Consider the following 21,981-nt stretch of genomic DNA (forward strand, 5'->3'; position numbering starts at 1 on the left):
TATAATATTGCATATTATTTTTGCATATAATTACCTTTTTCTCTTTTACTCTTTTTCTGTTTCAAGTTAGGTGATCGCCGGACCTATCATCGTGGGATTTTTACACGGAAGTTAAAGGAACCTCTCTGCATATAATCTTTATTATATGCAGGAAGGGTATGTCTCCTTGCTTCCGTACGCGAATGATAGGGAAAACACTCACGCGCGTGACGGCCGGCACGCGCTTGGGTGTTCGCGATCGCGAGATTAAGTCCTGCCGAGGACTTCGTTTTTCTTTGAAATATCGAACGATAGACACGACCGGTCGTGTCTCGAGATGTCTGAAGCCGACGGTGTGGACGGTGGAGCAATCTGTAAGCGGGGTTTTATACATCTCCAGTTTGCTGAGAAGCTTGAAGCTCCCGAAGCGGAAAGGCATCTCGGATCGTGGATTTTAGAGTAGAATCCCCGTTAGTCCGCGTGCCGCAAGCGTTTCATCGTGCCCAAGGACCATGGACGGACTTAGATTTTTATACGGGTGTTTAAAGAATCTTTCTACCTCAGGTGTAGAAAGATTTCTTTTCTCCCGTTCGGGCAAGATAGAAGGACACTCGCTTATGTCGGCTGGCATAGGCGTTGGTGTTCTCGGGCGCGTTTAAGTCCAACATTGGCTCCAACGTACTCAACATACTCGCGTGAGTGTTTCCGGAATACTCGCGTAAGTATCCGTGAGTGCGGGAGGATTCAATTTTGGGTTCCGGCGTTTGTCGCGAAGCACAATCGGTTGTGCTCAAGTGGTGATCGAAGCTTCCGATGTTGGATAGTTGAGCTATGCGTAAGTCGGTTCCCAAATGCGGAGACGCATGGGGCTGCAATTTTAGCGTTTGGAGGCTTGAATTCGTCGGGAGTGGAGGTCGCCCCGTTGCTTTGCTTTCTTGATAGTAGTAGAAGTAGTAAAATGTAGAGTCATCGTTAGTCCGCGGGTCTCCAGATGCAGCAACCTCCACGCGGTGTGACCTGGGTCGGCAGTACTTGTGATGTATCGATATCTTATAGCCGGCAAGTATTTCCGAGCGAATGGCTGCATATTTGAAGACTTATCGAAAATCTTTTCTATGTAATTCCAAAGTAAACGTCGAAATTCATACATGTTACATTGATTCTTATATCTTTTGTATGTTCGGAAATGAATACACCAGATTAATTATTATAGTTTCTCTTGGGTGGGTCTCATGAGTTGGGCTCATGGGCGTGGGCTTCTGTGCGGGTCTCCTTTCAGTATCGAAAAATCGAGCTCGATTTTCGTACTCTAGTTTTGGTCAAGCGTACCTACATTCTATGTCCATCTGTTCTTCTCAATTTCATCGTGCTCACACGTGCATGTGTCACTTTCCGGTTATCCTTTCTTTCTTTTCTTCCGAATTCTATCGTTTTCACGTGCGCGCATGTTCCGGCTATCTTTTCTTTTCTTTCTCTTCTGTTTCTCCTCCTCTTCATGGATTTCGATATATCGGCGAGAGTCCGATATATCGTCGAAAGGTTCGGTTCATAATCGATTGTTAGACGCGAATACGGGTAGAATAGAAAGAACAATCACGCCTATGTCGGCGGGCACAGACGTGCTGTTCTCGGGCGCGATTAAAAGTCCTACGGTAATGGACTTCGTTTGATTGCTAAACCGAATAATGACCGGTCGTGTGTCGGTTCGTGTGCTGCCGAGTGGTATGGATCTGCTATCCGTAAGCGTGGACTGACCCTCCTCCAGTTAGCCTCCTGATTTCTCGGTTGGTACGTGGACGCCGCGAACGCGAATTTAGAGTAGAGTCATCGTTATTATATCACTCCCGGGAGTGTCGGGCGCGATTAAAAGTCCTACCGGGGACTTCGTTTTATAGAACGCCGATTATTTGATCACGCCGGTCACGCGAACTTTAGAGTAGAGTCCCCGTTAGCCCGTGGGTCCCCAGATGCAGCAACCTCCACGCGGTGGGACCTGGGTCGGTAGTACTTGCAATATAGTAAAATCTAAATTATATCTGAAATCTGTAACTAAATTATATATGTTATCTAAAATGTATTGTTTAATCATATATATGTATATATATAATTATAAAACGCAAGTACTACCGGGCGAATGGCTGCATATTTCTGTTTTTCCAAAATCTCTCTTCTGTCCAAATCAGTTAGACGTTAAATTAATTACGTTTCAAATTGTTAGTTATATTTCCACATATAAATAAATTGAATATATCTTAATCCTAAATTAAATTTTTAAGAAAATGCACAGAGAACATTTCTGTCGCGTCTCTTCACTGTCTTTCTTATTTATTCTTATTTACTTTTATTAATTGTATTAATTATATCCTTTTATTTATTGTATTAATTACTTTTATTAACTTTTATTTATGACTACTTTCGGGTGAGACCCTTGGGCGGGGCCCTCGGGTGAGATCCTTTTTACGGGCTACTGTTTGAGTATCTTGCTGAGCTCTTTTACTCTTCTTTTTTTCCTCTTCTATTTTCTCTTTTTCTTTTTTTCTTTTGCTTTTAGTTTTTTTCTGTTTCAGGTTAGATCTTGGAGGAATCAATCATCTGATTGCCGTCCTACGCGTGGATCTTCACGGACTCGAAATAAATTTCTACCGAGGACTTCGTTTTGATCTGTGAAATATCGAAAGCATAACCGATCGTGTGTTGTGATGTCTGAATATGACGATGGAAGACCTTGAAGCTTTCCGTAAGCGAGTGAACATAGAAATTCTCACAGGATGATTCTAATTAGATACACGAGCGAATGGCTATATACGTCAATATATTTTGAATCATATTCTGACTTTACATAAAACTACTAATGCTTTATATCGGTAGTAATACTTGTATCAATAAATATATCGGTTATAGTAGAATTTTATGTCGAAATATATATATAGTATGTAAATTTGTAACTAAAATCAAGATTTTATCAATTATTTGGTCAAAAATAACAAGTAGTGAATATATACGTATATATTATATATTATTATTACAAAAAATAAAACATTATATACACACCGTATAAAGAATGATAACGGTTATCATCCATTATATAGAATTAAAGGTAATGATTCATTATGATCAGTACAATTTTATTTATTTATTAATTTCTTACATATTTATTAAATTTATTTAATTATTAAATTTTTACTGATCTACAATATGCATTTATTTGCAAGTTCATGTTCGTTGATTAGACAGAAGATGAAAAACATTAATTTTCCTGATAACGCTAGATAATGATTGCTACGAAAGTGACTCATAATTATAATAGAATTATAAAATCAAGTTATGATAATCGTGATAAAGAATTGAAATAATAATGAGTTAAATAAGTACAGTTATAATTTACGCGAAATCATATAAAACGATATCTTTTTACCGCTCATTCAAATTAAATGGAGTCTCGTTACAGATGATCATTGCAACAGTGCTGCCCCCATAATAATACGCCCAAATACTGAATGCTCATTGGCCGATTTTTTCCTCCAATAACCTCGATTACTCTCATGCGCTATCTAGCTTATTTTTCTCATATAATATATCATATATACTTAATAATAATATTAATCAATTCTTTTACGTATAATATATATATAATTTTTTATTATTTCGTATATGAAAATTAACAAAAATGTACAATAATGTAAATTTTATGTGTATATATATATATATATATGTAAAACTATATGATATATATATGTTATAACTGACAAAACTTTCGAAATTTTCTACTAGATAGTGCTTTGATCATCGCAGATTTTGACTGGATGTATTGTTTCTCTTTAATCTACTTCAATGTCGTCTTTATACACTCTATGAACAAAACTGACCTGTACGTTTGTGATAGTTTTATAAACATTTTGCACGCGAGTAGTAATAAATTATTAAATTATATTTACATTATATTTATGAAAGAATTTTTAAGAGTTATTGAAAACGGAATCGATACCGCACGACGTGAGAGGTTGTTCAAGCCAAATATAGATATGGCATTAATTAGAAGAGCAACTCATGCTGGTAGTTGGTACTCAGATTCTGGTAAGTGTCATTTATAATTATTGTTTATTTAATAAAAATAACATTTGCATGATGATATAGAAATATTTCTTTTCTTCAATTTTTATGTCATGTAAACTTCATTATTCTATGAAGAGTAATGCTATATTCAATTTTGAAAGTAATACTGTATTCAAAATATGTTCAAAAATATGTTGAAATTGTAATGAAACAGGAATATATGAATCATGAGTTATAAATACTGAATAGAATTATTAGTGAACATTAATAGTTTTGTCAATAGAATGAAGATTTTGGCAAGATAAAATAATGCGTGAAATTCTAGGCTGTATCCAGTTCATTTAAATATTGCAAGCTAGTTGCAATATTTTTTAAATGTTTCTTTGTTGTCGTATAATATGTAATTGTTTGATTTATTCTTAAGATCATCAAAACTTTTATTAAATATTAAACTAATTAAAATAACAAATGAAAGTTTTATACTAAGCGAGATCATACATCATAAATGTCAAATTAAATAAATTTAAACATTGTTTTTTTATAGAATTTAGATTTATTTGATGAATGAAAGGATTATTAAATAGTGATTTAATAATTTTGATGCACTAATGCAGGTTCAAGGATTATAATCGTTTCAAACGTTACGAAACTCTAACATCCAGGAGAAAAGATAAAATGCTACACAATATATATAATTATAAAATTATGTGGAAAGAATATTATGCATACACAAACCTTTATATATTTCTGAAAAAGAAAGCCCTAAAAGATAATCCCAAAATCTGAATTAGCAATATATGCTGTAGGTTCAGAATTGAATAAGCAACTAGAAGGTTGGCTGGGTGCAGCAGACCTATCTCATGGACCTGCTAGGGCAATCATTGCCCCGTTAGTAACTATAGAATATTATTTCATCAATATTTTTATTAATTCATCTTTAATTTCAATTAAACTTTTCTAGACATGCAGGTTATAGCTATTGTGGAGGATGTGCTGGTTTTGCATATCGTCAAATTAGTCCAGTAGTTGTGTAAGTTCAATGTTTAATCTATGAATTATATAATTATATAAATAAAATATTAATTACAAGATATATAAAATGAGTAATATGTTTTTATGCAGCCGCAAGATATTTATTCTAGGACCATCTCATTATGTGAGATTGCCAGGATGTGCCCTCTCTTCTGCTTCCATTTATCGAACACCATTATATGACTTACATATTGATCAACAAGGTATAGTTTAATATATTATAATAAAGTAGTAAATGTATAATAACTACTATAAGATGTATATAAGATCAAATCATATTCCTCATTGATTTTTATTTTTTGCATTGTGTACGATAGTACGGAGAGAACTTGAAGAGACAGGACAGTTTGAATGGATGGATTTGAATACAGATGAAGAGGAACATAGTATTGAAATGCAGTTACCATTTCTAGCTAAAATTATGGAAGGGTATGTATATTCAAAGATATTATATTATAATATACCTTTTCTTAAAAATAATATCTTTATAATATAATGTTATATGTATATATATTATATATATTTTATAATTTAATTTTATTGTTACAGATTCAAAGATTCGTTTACTATAATTCCCATTTTAGTGGGATCTCTAACTCCAGAAAGAGAAGCTCTTTATGGAAGATTACTAGCACCTTACTTGGCTGATCCTCAAACATTGTTTGTTGTTTCCTCAGATTTTTGTCATTGGGGACAAAGATTTCGATATACATACTATGATAGGTCATGTGGTCCAATTCACAGATCTATCCAAAATCTTGATAAGATGGTGGGTATTAATTCATTTATACATATCATTTATAAAAACTGAATATTATTTTTTTAATCTTAAATAACATTATTTAATTTGCTGCATGGTATTAGGGTATGGATATAATAGAAACATTAAATCCTACAATGTTTACGGATTATCTTAAAAAATATGGTAATACCATATGCGGCCGTCATCCAATTGGTGTTTTGTTACAGGTAATTTATTAAAATTAATTTTTATTTTGAAAGATATTAAATTCTTTCTTATGATTTCATAAAAATATCTAGACATTAGATATGGATAAGTTATTAATATAATATCTTCATTTCAGGCAATACACAGTTTAAAAGGAAATACTAATGGTCAAAAAATGAATTTAAAATTTTTAAAATACGCTCAAAGTAGTCAGTGCAATAATATGAATGATAGCTCAGTTAGTTATGCAAGTGCTTCCTTAGTTCTTGAGTGATGTTATACATTATTTCTTTATGATCAATAACATCTGAGAGTAAAGACATTTGATGAATGTGGTAACTAAATTTAATAAGGATATCAGTCATATTGTAAAAAGTCCGACTATATGAACCATAGGATAAGATAAAAAAAAGAAAAGAAAAAAAAAATATTATGGCTGGTACTATTAATCACAAATATGAAAGAGTTACCCTGTGTGCAAAAGAAATTATTTGATTGTTACAACGCAAATGAATGTATACTACTAACAATGTCAAAATGTTTTGTATAAGTGCATTTTCTTTTAATACTTACAAATCGTATTCAGTACTTCCATAATTATTGCAATAAAGGAAGGAGCTTAAGTATTTCTTTGCTTTGGTTGGAAATACAGCCATGTGTAGTTAATTATATAATTATATAATACATAATTTATACATGTATGGAGAGTAAGTATAACTACTGACAATGAAGAGAAAAATCTTTCACTTTTTGCCTTTAATATTTTACTATTTCAAGACAGATGTTCAAATTTTACACACGGGTCATATTTTTTTAAAGAGCTTCTATAAAGTAATTAGATAATAATTTCTTTTTTCGATTAAGATAAAATTCCTACGACGATAGAAAAAAAAGAAAAAAGAAAAAAAAAAGAAATTGAAATAAAAATCTATATTACACAGATATTGAATATAAATTTTGATAAAAGATTAAGTAAAAATCTAAGAGTAAAGATCTAGTCATTTGCAGTCACTACTTCCAGCGTTTAAAAGTAACTGAATAAAAATGTTCGGAGAGAGAGACTAGTCAACATTTTATTTATTAATTGATCGTCAAAAACAAAATATATCTCTTCTATGTCATTAGTAAAGCTGCATATTCTGTGTTACTTCATATATTATTATATGAAAAGAACTGGTATTAACGAACTCCCACAAAACTTAATACATGTTATATAGTTTTTCAAAACAAAGCAATGGAATGATCTCATATCCTTCCTATCCCATACTTTATTATTTAAGCAAATATGATGACACAAACAGAGTAATTCTTACTTTACTACTCGTTATATAATATATTATAAGAAGGAAAAAACGAGGTCGACGAAAAAGCAGTGTTTTGTAACATATAGTCTTTAAATATTCGTTTATATAGGTTTATTTTTTATACTCTTACAAATTTCTTTGTATAATTATAAAAATGAAAAATCTTCTTTAATATTATTGTTTAGTATGTGAACTCACAAAACTCTGCTTAATAATAAAATAGAACATGATGAATAACAACAAAGTAACTTGTTATCTGTAAGACTTCCATAGGATTATATCTATGGAATTGTAAAAGTGATCCTGTACATGTTGCTTTTTCTATCTTTATATACTAAGAATAATAATGTTTATATTTGTATGAAGAATCTGGATTAATCCACACATGTTGTTTCATAGCTGTCTAATAAAATTAAGTCAAGAAAAATATATTTTTTTTTTTGTGTTTATAAATACCTAATATATTACAGCGCTGTACAATATATATATACAAAATATTATATGAAATAAATTTACCATCTTTTACTAAATCTAATACATTATATCTCATTATTTTTTTCTTTTTGTATATATCAGAATTTTATCTTTAAGGTATTATATTTACTTGTATGTCATATTGTTGATCCAGGCCAATATAGCAATCAGAAATTAAATAAAATGTCAATTTCATTGGCCCTAAAACATAGCAATAATATTAAGGTAATAAGTGATCAAATAAGGATAAACATTATTAATATATCTGAAAATTAAAATTTACCTGTATTACAAGGAGATGTGAACTGTAATTGGTAAATTCTATGCTGATCATTAACACCATTAACTCTTTTCAAGGCCCATAATTCTCGTTGTGAAATATCACCTAATACTAAAAACCAGCCTTCATCTTTCCCCTTTTGAAACATGGGACAATGTGCCTTTAATGTATCCGAATGATTTTTTCTTTTCATCCCGATGACTAATGTATAGTCTTGATCTTGATGAAGATCGATAACATGATTATAATTCGTTTGTAGCGGTATTTTTTTTTCTGTACCATCCTCCCAGTTCCCATGTAACATTAAATCGATACACAGCATTGGCATTTGTTTGATAACTTGATGTATCTAACAATAAAAATTTAGAATAGAGTAAATGCTTTTCCATAGAATAGGAAAGGAAGAAATATAAGAATCTAAATGTATAATATAAATTTACCTGATGTATCTGTTCTTCGTGAAATTCTTTGCTAAAAGCCTTTACAAGTCGATTATAATTATTAATCGTAGTAGCACATAATACTGGAAGAGGTGCCGGTAAAGAAGAAAATAAAGGCAAGTGTTCTTTATTTATATGAGGTAAGGTAATGACTGCAGGTTCATCGATCCATCTAGCTTGTATTACCATTTGTAATAATTGCATTATTCTGAGTGTACTTGCTAACCAACCGTTCTCTGCTACAATATCTATCATTGCCTGGAAATGACAATGTATAATATAATTAAAAAATATCGTTTATATAAATATATTTTTCTTTTAATTTTTTTCAATACATACTTGAATTATCCTAATAGCTTGATCAAGGACTGACTTTAAATCAGTAGTATAATCCGTGCATGGAAGTGGAAGTCGAGAAAAATGTGCTTGAAGCAAAAGATAAGCCTTTGTATTAGGAGAATCATATGTGTATTGATCAACTTGATAGCGGCACATTTTTGCCAAATCCCTGTTAAATATATTTGATTAGTTACATTCGTATCATGTGAAAAATAACATGTATAATACTACATTTATACGTACTCATTTAGTAATTCTTCATTGTGTCTAACAGGAAGTTCATTATATTCACACGAATTACATAAAATTTTCAAATATTCATGTAATGCAAGATCTTCTGTTAATGCTTGTTGGAACATTAGCATAGTATGATGGGATAAGTAATAAAAGGATGCTATTTTGCCCATTGAGAGAGGAAATAGTATATTATCTTCCTACGATCAAATAATAATCAAATATTAAAATGACATAAACATGGATTATGTGACATAAAAACATGAACACGAATACTTACTTCATTGTAATCTATGCAACGTGAATCTAATAATACTCTCACAGTGGTATCCACTAAAGTTGACAAGTATTGATTAATCGTAAGAGGTTCTAAAGTATCCAAATTATAATATTTTGGATTTTTCATTAATCTTCTGAAGAAATATGTCCATGTTAAATAGTCAAGAAATTCTTGCTTATTTTTTATTGTTCCAGCTACGATTTCAGCATTTATATGGTCTGGCAATACTGCTAATAAACTAGATTCAACAGGGAATGGTTCGTACAAAAATTTCTTATAAAAATTTTTCTTTAAATCGTGTACGAGGACAACAGCTACACCGGAATCATCAAATTGAGGTCTTCCAGCTCTTCCCATCATTTGTAACACATCCGTTATCGGCATATCTACATAACGTTTCGTTTTACCATCATAATATTCCGTTCCCTTTATTACAACCAAATGAGCAGGGAAATTTACACCCCAAGCCAATGTTGCTGTCGTAATTAATACCTGTATTTTATTATTGACAAATAATTCTTCAACCGTTTGTCTATCTTTATCATGTAATCCAGCATGATGAAGACCAATTCCAAAAGCAAGAGTAAACTTTAAATTTGAATCTTTAATATTTTCTAAAATGTTTTCCATTTCTTCCTCGGGCATATGTAACCATTGTTTAGGATTATCTTCTGCTGCAAGATAAGCAATCAAATCTAATGCGGTCAAACGCGTTTGCCTGCGCGAAGATACAAAAACAAGGGATGGACTAGAAGGTGCATGATGTCTTATTGCTTGAAAAGTTGGTCTATTCATTGTTGCCATACGTGGGCAATAATGTTTGCCTGGAAATCCACTGATGTGAACCTCTAATGGTACAGGCCTAACAGACGAGCGAAAATTGTAAAGACCCATTTCTTTTATCCCCAGCCAATTGGCTAGATCAATTGCATTGGCCAATGCCGTGGAAAGACCAACAACTCTCAATTTTCTTGAAGTATGGGAAGAAATAAAATTTGTTCTTGAAACAATGACTTCTAATACCGGTCCACGATCTTCTCCTAATAAATGAATTTCATCTATAATTATCAGTCCTACTTTCTGAACGTAACTTCTCGTTTGCCAGCTTCTACTAATGCCATCCCATTTCTCAGGAGTAGTAATTATCACGCTAGCATTTGCAATAATTTTGATGTCAGGAGTTACATCTCCTGTTAATTCTACCACTTTTTTCCCCAGCTGTTCTTCCAGCCTTATTTTCCAATCATGCATCCTCTCTCGTACCAAAGCTTTCAGTGGTGCAATATATACAACTTTTTGATCAGGATATTGTTTAAAAACTCTAAACATAGCTATTTCCGCAGCGATTGTTTTACCGGAGCCCGTTGGTGCACCGAGGAGAACATTGTTATCCGTGTGATAGAGACAATGAAAAATTTGCGTTTGAATTGGATTAAAGTGAGAAAATTTATATAATTTTTCGAAAGACGAGTCTTTCAGTGCTGTTATAGATAATGGTCGTAATTCTAATAAGACGGTATGTGGTGGATGAATATCCGGTAAAATCAAATCACGGAATGTTAAAGACAACATATTCTCACATCCAAGCCAATGATCGCTCGTTGCTTTTACCAAATATTGATTAGGCAATGGTTCAGACAATGGTATAGTCATTACAATTTCTTGTTCAAGATTTTTACAAACCATCTTTTTAGTCAAAATAAAATACTCGTGATGATATATCATATTATTGTCCGGATCTTCAATCCATATCCAAAATGCTTCAGAAATTTTTCCATGAACTGCGTCGTTCCATCGGAATTGAGGAGTAATTTGTAAGCGTATTCTCAAAATGGTACGCGTAATAGGTTGTAAGACGGATTCCATTTTCAATGCTGGAAACTCGCTGCAACATTTCTTTACTAATACAGCTACTTTTTGATTGTTCAAAATGATTCCAATTTCCTTAACATCCATATCCATTAATTTATTTATCGTAATATCGCGTTCTTCTATTTTTTTAATAATTTCTGCCGAAATACAGGAAAATTGCCGTAACGGACTCATATAATCCCATTGTTGCAGTTCAAGCATTTTTGCCATCTCCAATAAACGGCCTGCCATTATTGCATTATTTTGTCTTAGCATAATTTCAAATAATGCTCTGCATATACGTACAGCGTTTTGCGTGATATATGCTAAATCTGATGTCAAAGAAAATGATTCGACCCATCCTCTTGATAGATAAGTTTGTATCAAGATATTTACTTTGCCGTAAATATTTTCTGCTCCACCTTTTGGTGCAACTTCGCAGAATTCTTGACACAAATGTTCTAATTCTTCAATCTCATCGTCTCTTACTTTAAGTTGTTCAAATTCTTGGGAACGTGATATCATTGCGAGTATATCTGCTTCGGTCATAACATTCTCTGATAATTCATTAAAAATCTCAACTGTATCATATTTAAGATAATAATGACTGGCAATACGTCCTAAATCTGTAGTGTTAACATCACCAGTTTGTATATTATATCGAATCATTTTAGCTTTATCCAATGCTTTTGCTGCTGCATCAATTAATTCTTTTCGTTTTTTTTCCAAGTTCGGGTCGTCCGCAATAGTTGGATATGATATGCCATATTGTAAACAATTTAACTTCATCCGTACAAAAAGATATGTGTAACTTAACCATTCAACAGCTTCCTCTACATTCGATATTGTTCCCAATGCAATCTCTGCATTTAAATTATCTGCTAGATAAGTTATAAAACTACTTTCAATGGGTATCTGATTGGTTAGAAGCGACAAATAATGTGACAATTTGCTTTGAGTTGTAATTATGACTGCATGACCAGATGTGTCAAATTGTGGTCTTCCAGCACGACCAAAAATTTGTAAAACATCAAGTATGCTTAAATCAATGTATGTACCATGCTTGGAATCATATATTTCTGTTCCTTTTATAATGACAGCATGTGCAGGTAAATTTACACCCCAGGCAAGGGTAGATGTACAAACTAATACTTTTATTAAGCCTTCAGAAAAATATTTTTCAACCAGATTTCTATCCGAACGTAACATGCCTGCGTGATGAACCGACAAGCCACTGCTGAACAAATCGGAAAGATATTTATTTCGTGATTTACTGAATGCTCTACCTGCAAGTTTTTCTTGTGCCTCTGATAAAAATAATTTTTGTGTTTCGTTTTTTATTGATAAGTCTCTGATTACAGTGGCCGTTCTAACGGTGGCATTACGAGCATGTACGAAGACCATAACTTGATGTCCTTCACGAACCATTTCAATAACTTTATCGTAACACGCTTCATCCATGTGTCCTATTTGTACAATTGGTCTCTGTGCTTTTATCCCAATGAATGTTTGACTCAAAGGAACAGGACGAAATCGATGATCAAAATAAAATAAACCTTTGTAAGGATTCACTCTTAGAAATCTCGCAACATCTACATAATTTGGTAATGTTGCTGAAAGTCCAACTATACGAATCATACTTTGAGATGTCTCTACTTGTCTCAATGTTCTAGCAACTATTGCTTCGACTACAGGACCTCTATCGCCGTGCAGTAAATGAACTTCATCTATAATGAGTAGCTTCACGATACTTGTAAGAGCAATATCTCCTGTACCTTTCCTTGTTACAATATCCCATTTTTCAGGGGTCGTTACTATCATATGAGTTTGTTGAATTTCTAATTTTGTTAATTGCATATCACCAGTTAATTCGCGTACAGATATACCGAGACGATTTAGTCTTTTGCTAAAATTAGCAGTCATTTCTGCTGCTAATGCTTTCATCGGTGCTATATAAATAATTTTGAATTGATTTTGTGCAGCATCTTGTGTCATATGTTGTCTTATTTCATGAATTATACTTAGCATGGCAACGTTAGTTTTACCCGCACCAGTAGGAGCACAAATTAATAAATTTTCATTTGTATTGTATGCTGCGTTAAATACTATACTTTGTATTCGATTTAATGATGTTATGCCAGTAAAAGCAATTTGTCCGATTTCATCCAAGGAAGAAATCATAACAGGATCGATTTGAATATCGACGCTTTGTAAATTTGGAATAGGTATATGAACTTCTTCCCCTAATTGCGTGTGTTTTATCTGTACATTTTCTGGTAACATAAGTTTTTGTCCTGAAATAAAGCTTGCCATATTTTCAATAATTGCTTTAGAATCAAAAACGAATGGGAAATTCTCTCTTCTTTCTGAAATTACATTTCTTCTGGGAAAAATTGGAGTAGACATTGCTGTTAATGCTTCTTTTCTTTTTAAACGTAATTCGATTGGATCAATTACAATATCTTCTTCATCAGTTTTTCCATCTCTCTTACTCGAAATTTTATTAAATTTTTTTTCTTCTTTACGCACTTGTTTCAGTAATTGCTTCTCTACTTCAGATTGTACAGTTACTTGTCCGCTAATCACCGGTCCTTGAGCGGATGGTAGTTGCTTTGATGATTTTTGAGAACCATAAAAACTTATGATTGCCTTTCTATGCTCAATAATATACTGTATAAATTCAATGTGTTCATAACCCAATAAGTCAAACAATTCATTTTCAAAATTCTCAGAATTTACTAATTTTGATACTATTACTGAACCAAAATTGTCAAAAGTCACCTCTGTCGAATATTTCTTATAACAATTTTTTAAACCTTTTATAAATACTGACTTGTTGAATTGCAATGAATACTGTAATAGTAATTTCAGATATGAATTTTATAGATTTATCTTAACATTTAATATATAATTTAATATTTATTTTACTTTGTTTTTTTTAAAGATATTAAAAATACCTCATCTTTGTTTGGTGGAGGAACTTTCGTTTCATAAGCCATGGTAAATGAATCAGTATGTTGTCCTAAATGTATCATATTACGAAGTCTACCAGTATCGGGCCAGAGTACTTTTGCTGAATTATAAGAAAGTTTGGATCCAAAAAAATTCATTTCGGAATTTTTGGAATTTGTAGTATTGTTGGTTGATTTAATCAAATGTATAAGTGTATCTTGGTCTAATTTTTCGCGAATATCTGCAATTATCTAATCACAAATAAATAAATTATTTGGAATGTCATGCGTTATAAAATTATATTAAATTATGAAAGGTACAAAAGTAAAAGAAAACTGATAATATGTAAAGAATTATACCTGCTTAATATTATTTATATCTTGTTCTGTTAAATTACTCGCCATATGACGTAAAAGTTCTAATTGTTTTTGGGATATACAATCTGAATCTATTAATAGACGCAGAGTAAATATAGCAAATTCATTAACAACATCGCTTGAATGACCACCTATAAAAAGGAAGGCAGATAAATAAATGTAATTGGTTTAATATATGATTCAAGTTATTAAAATTTATTACTTACTAAAAATCTTGTTAGCAATATCATGTAATTTATTAAGCGAAGATAAAATTGCATTTGGGGCAATTTTACATAATTCAAACCAACTCGAACCGCTATAATTATAAAAGTATAAAAAATATATATACATAGAATAAAAAGAACATACAAATTTTATATTACCTTTTTAATTTACTTGTTTGTTCTTCCCGCTTTTTTATTAAATTATTAGGAGCAAGATCTAATAACTTTTTTGTACGATCTAAGTTAGTGAACATTCGCAATGTACGTGTGATGCGTGGTAATTCAGGCATTTTGATTTCTTAGATAATAGAGAATCAAAACTGTAAATTATAGAAATAAAACAATTAATATACCTAATTTACAAATAGTTCAACAACAAAAATAAAAAGTCATACAATAAAAATAACTTGTTTTTTAACTGCCAAATAAAACAAAAGAAATGAAAATAGGGTGTTATAAAGTATTAAAAAACAATAAACTATCAAAAATCAAATTAGTTTTAAAATATTAAAATAATATCAAATTAATTACCGAAGATATATATATTCTGTAAAATACGAAATTAAAAGAAAATATTTTATATTGCATGTGCATAAAGAACTTGAATTTTTTACCTGGAAATTTGTCGATATTTTTTTTAAATAATGTTAAATACGTTCACGAAAAAAATAAAACGTTTACCACAATCGAAATATTTTCAAACGAAGGAATAAAATATAGAATAAATATTTCACTTTGTAAGGAATGAAACATTAACAATTTTGTTCAAAAATAATTTGATCTTACAAATGCGAAACGTTGTGCAATATGTTGAAAATTCAGTTCACTCGTCACCAGTTAAAGTTACCGGTATTCCTACTTCTTCGCTGATAAAGATTTTCAAATGAAAACATAGTATTATTGGATTATATCTACATATTTTTAAAAAATGTTGTTTATTTATAATTACACTTGTTTAATGATATTACACTCGATGTGACTCGATGAGAACTGATTATTGCATTGACATTAAGACGAATTTTTATGAAATTCTATCAATCAGAGACACCTACAATAAGTTTTCAAAGATTTTGCACTCAACAGAGTCATCTGTAATAACCTTATAAAATTTTATATAAATAAAGTTGTTAAGTATAATTTTAAATATGATTTCATTTTTTCTGATAATTTGTGATAGAGATAAAGATAATAATATAGATTTTTTTTGATAATTCGTGATAGAGATAAAATAATAATTTACGGCTTTCTAAATGGATTTGAAGATTTTACACGTAGCATATTTTTTACGTGCTACTCCTAAGTTACTTTTTACGACAGATTGGTTATTAAAAGGAACATATATATAAAATGATACTGGATCTACGTATCGTTTTTATATTTTTAATAACAAATATCGTTTGCTTTGCATATGATTGTTTCTTACAAAATGATAATTATAGATGCAGACTTGGAACAAAAACACCTTACAGATTTATAGGTTATCAAAATGATACACCTATCGAATATCCAGGTATGTATATTTTAATTAAATGATAATAATTAATAATATGTTCAATATTCTTTATTTTGTATTCTATTTATTTCAGGATGTAAGCCAAAAAAAATTTGGTTAGTTTTAAGACATGGTACAAGATATCCTGGAAAGAAAAATGTACCTAATATGATAAAGAATCTACCAGAATTGCAGAAAATTATATTAAATAATTATAAAATGAATAAAACCGATTTATCTCATGATACTATAATTAAATTAAATAAATGGAAGTTAAAGTTCACAAAGGATGATATGATGAATCTTGCAAAGGAAGGAGAGAATGAAATGATCGATCTTGGCGAGAGATATCAATCTAGATTTCCTACTATTATGCCAGAAACATATCATAAAAAATCTTATAAGGTATTTATATTATGTATTTATATTTGTGCCTTCTATAAGTTGTATTTAATATATTTTCAATTTGTAGTTCAAATATACTGCAACACAAAGAACTGAAGAAAGTGCTAAACACTTTGCCGCTGGTTTATTTGGTTGGCACAATAGTAAAAATGTTCGGTATCCTAAACCAAAACATAAAGATCCTATTCTAAGGGTAATTTTAATTATAATACAATACGTATATCTACATATATTTTCTTTGTATGTTGTATATGTACGTATAAAAAACATTTCACTTCGTTTTTTAGTTTTATAAACTTTGTACTCGCTGGCGTCATGAAGTTCAGAAAAATAAATCTGCGCACATTGAGAAAACAAGATTTTTGAAAAGTGAAATTTTGGCAACTACAGTGAAAAATGTTTCAAAAAGAATCGGTCATCGAGTCAATTATGGTTTGCATTTAATCATTATTGTGTTGTGGTTCTTTTATTTTTTTATATCCATTCTGAACGATCGTTAGATACCGGTTTAATCGTACTTTTGTGAAATGTTTGCATATGCATGATAGTGATCTTTTAAATCGGTTATATATATCTACTCTGAATAATATAATAATTTATGTGAAAAATATTGTAAATTTGATGTTTCAGAAACTGTACATTTGATTTATGCCATGTGTGCCTTTGAAACTGCATGGTACAAGGATGTAGATTCACCTTGGTGCGAACTATTGTCATTGGATGATTTCAAGGTACAGACAATAGAATACATATTTATCATTTATATTAATATAATCTTTTTAAAGATACGTTAATGTAAATTTAAATATTTGCAGATTCTTGAATTCACAGATGATATAGGATATTATTGGATCGATGGATATGGATACAAGATCACTTATGAACAAGCATGTGTAGTTTTGTTGGATATTTTCAACTTTTTCTCGTAAGAATTTTATATAAAATATAATATCAGTATTGTTTTACATAATATTTTATAATTGAAATCATTGTTTAAAGGGAAGACAACGATACATTAGCGTCGGTATATTTTACACATTCTGGAACTATCCTTAAGTTCTTAGCACGATTAGGAGTAGCAAAGGATAAGACTCCATTAACGCACGATTCATTTCGATTACACGTAGATAACAGAGCTTGGAGAACTACGTACATCGACGCTTTTGCGTCAAACATAGCTTTCGTTTTGTACGAGTAAGTATACACCGTCAATCTCATTCTCATATTCTTCATACAGTTAAAAACAATCCCATAAAATTTATTTTAGTTGCGAATCGCAAGGGCCCAGCGTTCTTTTTATGCATCAAGAACGTGTTGTATATTTACCAAATTGTCCTAAGAATATGCCATGTCCAATGTCAACGATGAAAGATTTATACCCGAGTACGGAGGAAGAATGTCAATTTGATGTTATGTGTAATTTGTCTGAAAACGATGTCTCATTATCGATTTGAGAAAGGACTATCATTTATCAATGCTAACGTCATAAGACAGGCTCAGAATATAATTAGAATTTGAAAGAGATTTTATTTGCTATGCGTATACAGTTTCACACAAGTCATTAGTGAAGCTTAGGTAATACGAATAATAAAAGCAAATTTTAATCGGCATCTCGTAGCAAGTTCTTAATCTCCATTATAATCTCCGACTCCGTTGTATTTATTACTCTTTTGCAATGAATAGGGTAAGGAAAATAAAAAGATAAAGAAAGAAAGAAAAAAGAAAAAATAAAGGAAAAGAAAAAAGGAAGCAGCGAAGCGTTTGATAAGGGTATAGGAGGCATATACACGGAGCAGTGATTTGCGGGTGATCCCATGGGTCCGAGAGACGTAGTGGCCGATAAAATAAATCGTTGTTCTCTCTCGAGAATGAAAGGCAGGAGGACAAGACCTGGCCTCGTGGATGCCTCGAACAATATCGTTAGTATATTCGTGCTGTGCCGCGTTTGCTCGGAAACGCGGGACCACAGTTCTCGTTCTTGGACGAGCGAAATTTATGATACGCCGCACATTTATATTCCCACGCCTCCCATAAATTTTACTTTACGCGCGTGTAAGTGGCTCCACTTTTGTTCATAGATTCCTACGACTGTCAGATTTATGTCCTCGTACGTGCTAGGATTCGATGCTTGCTCGAAGGAACACCTAGGCTTTTCTCAGGATGGTAAGCAGTTGAACCCTTAGCCATCGTATAAGAGCGGGAAGGGAAAGGAGTGGGTTGGGAGGAGGGAGAGGCGACGAGGAAAAGGAAGTTAACGTTCCGAGTGATAATAATAAGACGGTGGTTTACGTGATCCTCGTTCATTTTCATTCGTTCTTTTTCTTCGAGCGTAATCCGGGCGTCTCATTAAAAACGAAAAATATTCTTTCGCGTGAGAATTATAGAACGTTAGCGAGTTAAAAGAGTAGGAAGTAACTTATTTTTATTACGTCTGTTAAGACGTAAGAGTATAATAAATATAATCGGTGATATTTTTTTTCCGATTTTTTTCCTTTTTTTCTTTTCGTTCTGCGCCCGAGAACGAGCAAGATCGTAAGATCTATCGCGAGTTTATCGAAGATATATCAAAGAGTTGATTTCATTTAGGAAAATTCGAGGGCTCAAGAAAATAATGCCAAGAAGTGGTCTCTCATTAGAGAGGAGTTTCTAGAAAAGGTAAAGGATTTCGAACGACAACACGAAAGGAGGAATTATTTTAATACTGCCACATTACGTGCGCGACCCAATTTTGCAAAATTAAATTCCCTTGGTAGTACGTAGGTGAAGCCACGTGGTAACCGCATTCACGGAATGCTTTGACGTAGATGACGGAGCATCTAAAGTGCCTGAGTACAAGAGAGATGGCTGGAAAAAGGGTGGGGGTAGAGAAGGATGAAGCGGGATGAGAAAACATCTAATTAATAATACAAAGATCGTCAAACTCGAAAAGAAGTGTATCGAAAATCGAGAATTCGTTTTTTTACTTTCATCGATGATCGAAACGAGCGAAATAGATTTTATCAGTTCGTAAGATTTCTTTCAAGATTATTTTGCGAAAAGAAGAAAGAGAGAGAGAGAGAGAGAGAAAAGGAAAAAGAAAAAAGAAGGAAAATGAACGATCACGCATTCGATCACCCTTTCTTTTTTTCTTTCTCTTTCTTTTTTTTTCTTTTCTTGTTTTTTCCTCTTTTTTAATTTCTTTAATTTAATCTCGAAAGATAATCGAACTAAGTAAATCTAATAAGTTTCTGACAATTCCATTGGCTTATCGTCGATGAAATTTGCTTGGACGCATCCGGAGACCAACCATAAATGCCTTCGACTCGAACGAGCAGCCGTTTATCTCGCGTGACGGAGCTCAAAATGCATATTGCATCCGGCGTTAATGCACCGAATTGGGAGGGGGAGGGGATGGGGGTATGAGACTAATCGATATGGAGCTCGGCAACGCTCTCGTTGATCTTGTTGTTTCGTGAAGAGTCGCTTAGAATGAGAGAGAGAGAGAGAGAGAGAAAGAAAGAGAATGCACAAAGTCGAACGAACCAATAAACGGGATTAAAAATGAGCGATTGTCCTCTAGTTCTATCGTTCCTATCGTTCCTATCGTTTCGTTTCGTTTCATTCGTTCGTTCGTTCGTTCGTCATCGAAGAACGTTTGCGAGGGCGTTTCCTGGTCTCCTAATATAATCGATGACGATTCGAATTCGATGCCTGGCTTAGTTATCAAGCATGCACAAAGCGTTCGGATTCTAGAACGCTTGATTAACCATAGTTTAGCATCGAATTGGCGCGTACTACAACAGCATAGGGCACGTAAAGTAAACGCGTCTACCCCTGCCGATGTTTAGCAGAGGCTGCCGTTACGCTCTCGGCATCGTCCTTGCGATGTTTGTCATAGGAAACCGCACACAATGGTCCGTCACACCATCCTATGGCTGACCATAGTTGACGTATACCACTACTCCCTTATAGACTATGCATAAACAGACATGCACCGAAGAACCAGCTTCGTTGCATCCAAAGCACGTTTCGTATATTTTCTCTCGATTTCGGAACGATCAATCACGTATTTCCTTAATTCAATGACATTTCTCGAATGGATCATATACTTTAGATATTGACTTTGGCGATATTAAAATTTTTCAAAACGGGATGAACGACGAAAACTTTAGATGACGTTTCTAATTTCCTCCAGAGAGAATTAAAACGATATAAATGTAGATTTGATTTAAACGATACCTTGTTATTTTATTCAAATGACAAATGCAATGTCTCTTGCAATTAAAAGATTTAATTAATATGCTAAAAGGAGGAAGAAAGATACAGAAGATGGTCACCGTTAAATCCTAGACTTTCATCGTCCATGAAGTCGGCAAACGTAAAGTCTGTTTATCATTTACCTTTTCTCTCTCTCTCTCTCTCTTTCTCTCTCTCTCTCTCTCTCTCTCTCTCTCTCTCTTTCTTTCTTTCTTGTTTTCTCTAAAAAGATGGGATGATGGAATACTCGCAATAATTATTGTCACGAAGAACGTGCCCAGAGTCCGGCAACATTCTCGTCCTGTGCTAATTAGCACGAGTCGACGTTTCTCATTTTGCCGAGGCAATTGGCAAGGCAGATAGAGAGCTTGGGAATCCTTTTGATGCTAACTGAAATACAAAAAGGGATGCTGCACTAGTTAGGTGAAGCTTGAAGAAATGTTTCGGACTGGAGAGAGAGAGAGAGAGAGAGAGAAAAAGAGAGAAGATCAACTACGAAAAGAGAAATCAAATTAAAAAAAAAAAAATAAATAAATAAATAAAAAAGAATAGTTATAACTTTCATAATTAGGATAATTCTAAGACTAATGGCCTATTTTTTCTAAAACTTCAATATATCGTAAGTTTAATCATAAAGAACACCGAAGAAAAAAAAAAATATATATATATATATATATATTTATGAAAGTGAACATTTTGTACTTGAGAAATTATAACATCAAGACAAAATTAAAGAGTAATTTTTAATTTTTTTAAAAAAATTTCAAGTCGATGAACATTTTATTATTAATTGCTTGAAAAATATATTTTTCCTCGAACGTTCGTATATATTCAATATAAATCGGTAAATATTTTTAAAAATTTATTCTTTACTATATAGATATAGGACATTGTTAATAGGTTCTTTACAATGTACGTATAAGTGCATGCACATCGTGCTTTACTACACGGTACACGATGACGTAGAAATGGGTCGAGTGAGCCTCGCGACCCCTACGCTTTGATGCAAAGAACCGAAGGGCTTTTGCCACGAGCTCGTGCTTACAAACTTGAATCGCCCTTACGATATACCGTTTCTCTATCGATTCTCTTCGTACT

At 32.2% G+C, this 21,981-nt stretch overlaps 3 protein-coding genes across 4 annotated transcripts; 2 read left to right on the plus strand and 1 right to left on the minus strand.

Moving 5' to 3' along the window:
* Positions 1-2,361: 2,361 nt before the first annotated feature.
* On the plus strand, positions 2,362-7,746 carry LOC127062219 (protein MEMO1). Its single transcript, XM_050990007.1, has 9 exons — positions 2,362-2,716; positions 3,751-4,053; positions 4,839-4,920; positions 4,994-5,062; positions 5,155-5,267; positions 5,382-5,493; positions 5,614-5,833; positions 5,929-6,033; positions 6,150-7,746. Exons 1-9 carry the CDS (start codon positions 2,689-2,691, stop codon positions 6,285-6,287), a joined length of 1,170 nt encoding a protein of 389 aa, XP_050845964.1. The 5' UTR covers positions 2,362-2,688; the 3' UTR covers positions 6,288-7,746.
* Positions 7,730-15,770, minus strand: LOC127062023 (activating signal cointegrator 1 complex subunit 3). 2 transcript variants are annotated; one of them, XM_050989587.1, is made up of 11 exons: positions 15,537-15,770; positions 14,910-15,070; positions 14,751-14,842; positions 14,527-14,675; positions 14,173-14,418; positions 9,365-14,068; positions 9,094-9,284; positions 8,851-9,019; positions 8,512-8,769; positions 8,075-8,420; positions 7,730-7,992 (listed from the first exon to the last, which is right to left on the minus strand). In XM_050989587.1, the coding sequence occupies exons 2-11, from the start codon at positions 15,038-15,040 to the stop codon at positions 7,904-7,906; spliced, it is 6,375 nt and encodes a 2,124-aa protein (XP_050845544.1). In that variant the 5' UTR covers positions 15,041-15,070; positions 15,537-15,770; the 3' UTR covers positions 7,730-7,903. The 2 variants fall into 2 exon arrangements, with proteins under 2 accessions (XP_050845544.1, XP_050845553.1); XM_050989596.1 differs by lacking the exon at positions 15,537-15,770 and adding an exon at positions 15,365-15,518.
* A 77-nt stretch (positions 15,771-15,847) lies between these two features.
* Positions 15,848-18,257, plus strand: LOC127062197 (multiple inositol polyphosphate phosphatase 1-like). Its single transcript, XM_050989965.1, has 8 exons — positions 15,848-16,260; positions 16,337-16,647; positions 16,715-16,840; positions 16,935-17,079; positions 17,278-17,378; positions 17,463-17,572; positions 17,647-17,841; positions 17,915-18,257. The coding sequence occupies exons 1-8, from the start codon at positions 16,098-16,100 to the stop codon at positions 18,099-18,101; spliced, it is 1,338 nt and encodes a 445-aa protein (XP_050845922.1). The 5' UTR covers positions 15,848-16,097; the 3' UTR covers positions 18,102-18,257.
* The last annotated feature ends 3,724 nt before the right edge of the window (positions 18,258-21,981 follow it).

Source organism: Vespula vulgaris, chromosome 1 (genome assembly GCF_905475345.1).
Source record: "Vespula vulgaris chromosome 1, iyVesVulg1.1, whole genome shotgun sequence".
NCBI classification, from domain to species: domain Eukaryota; kingdom Metazoa; phylum Arthropoda; class Insecta; order Hymenoptera; family Vespidae; genus Vespula; species Vespula vulgaris.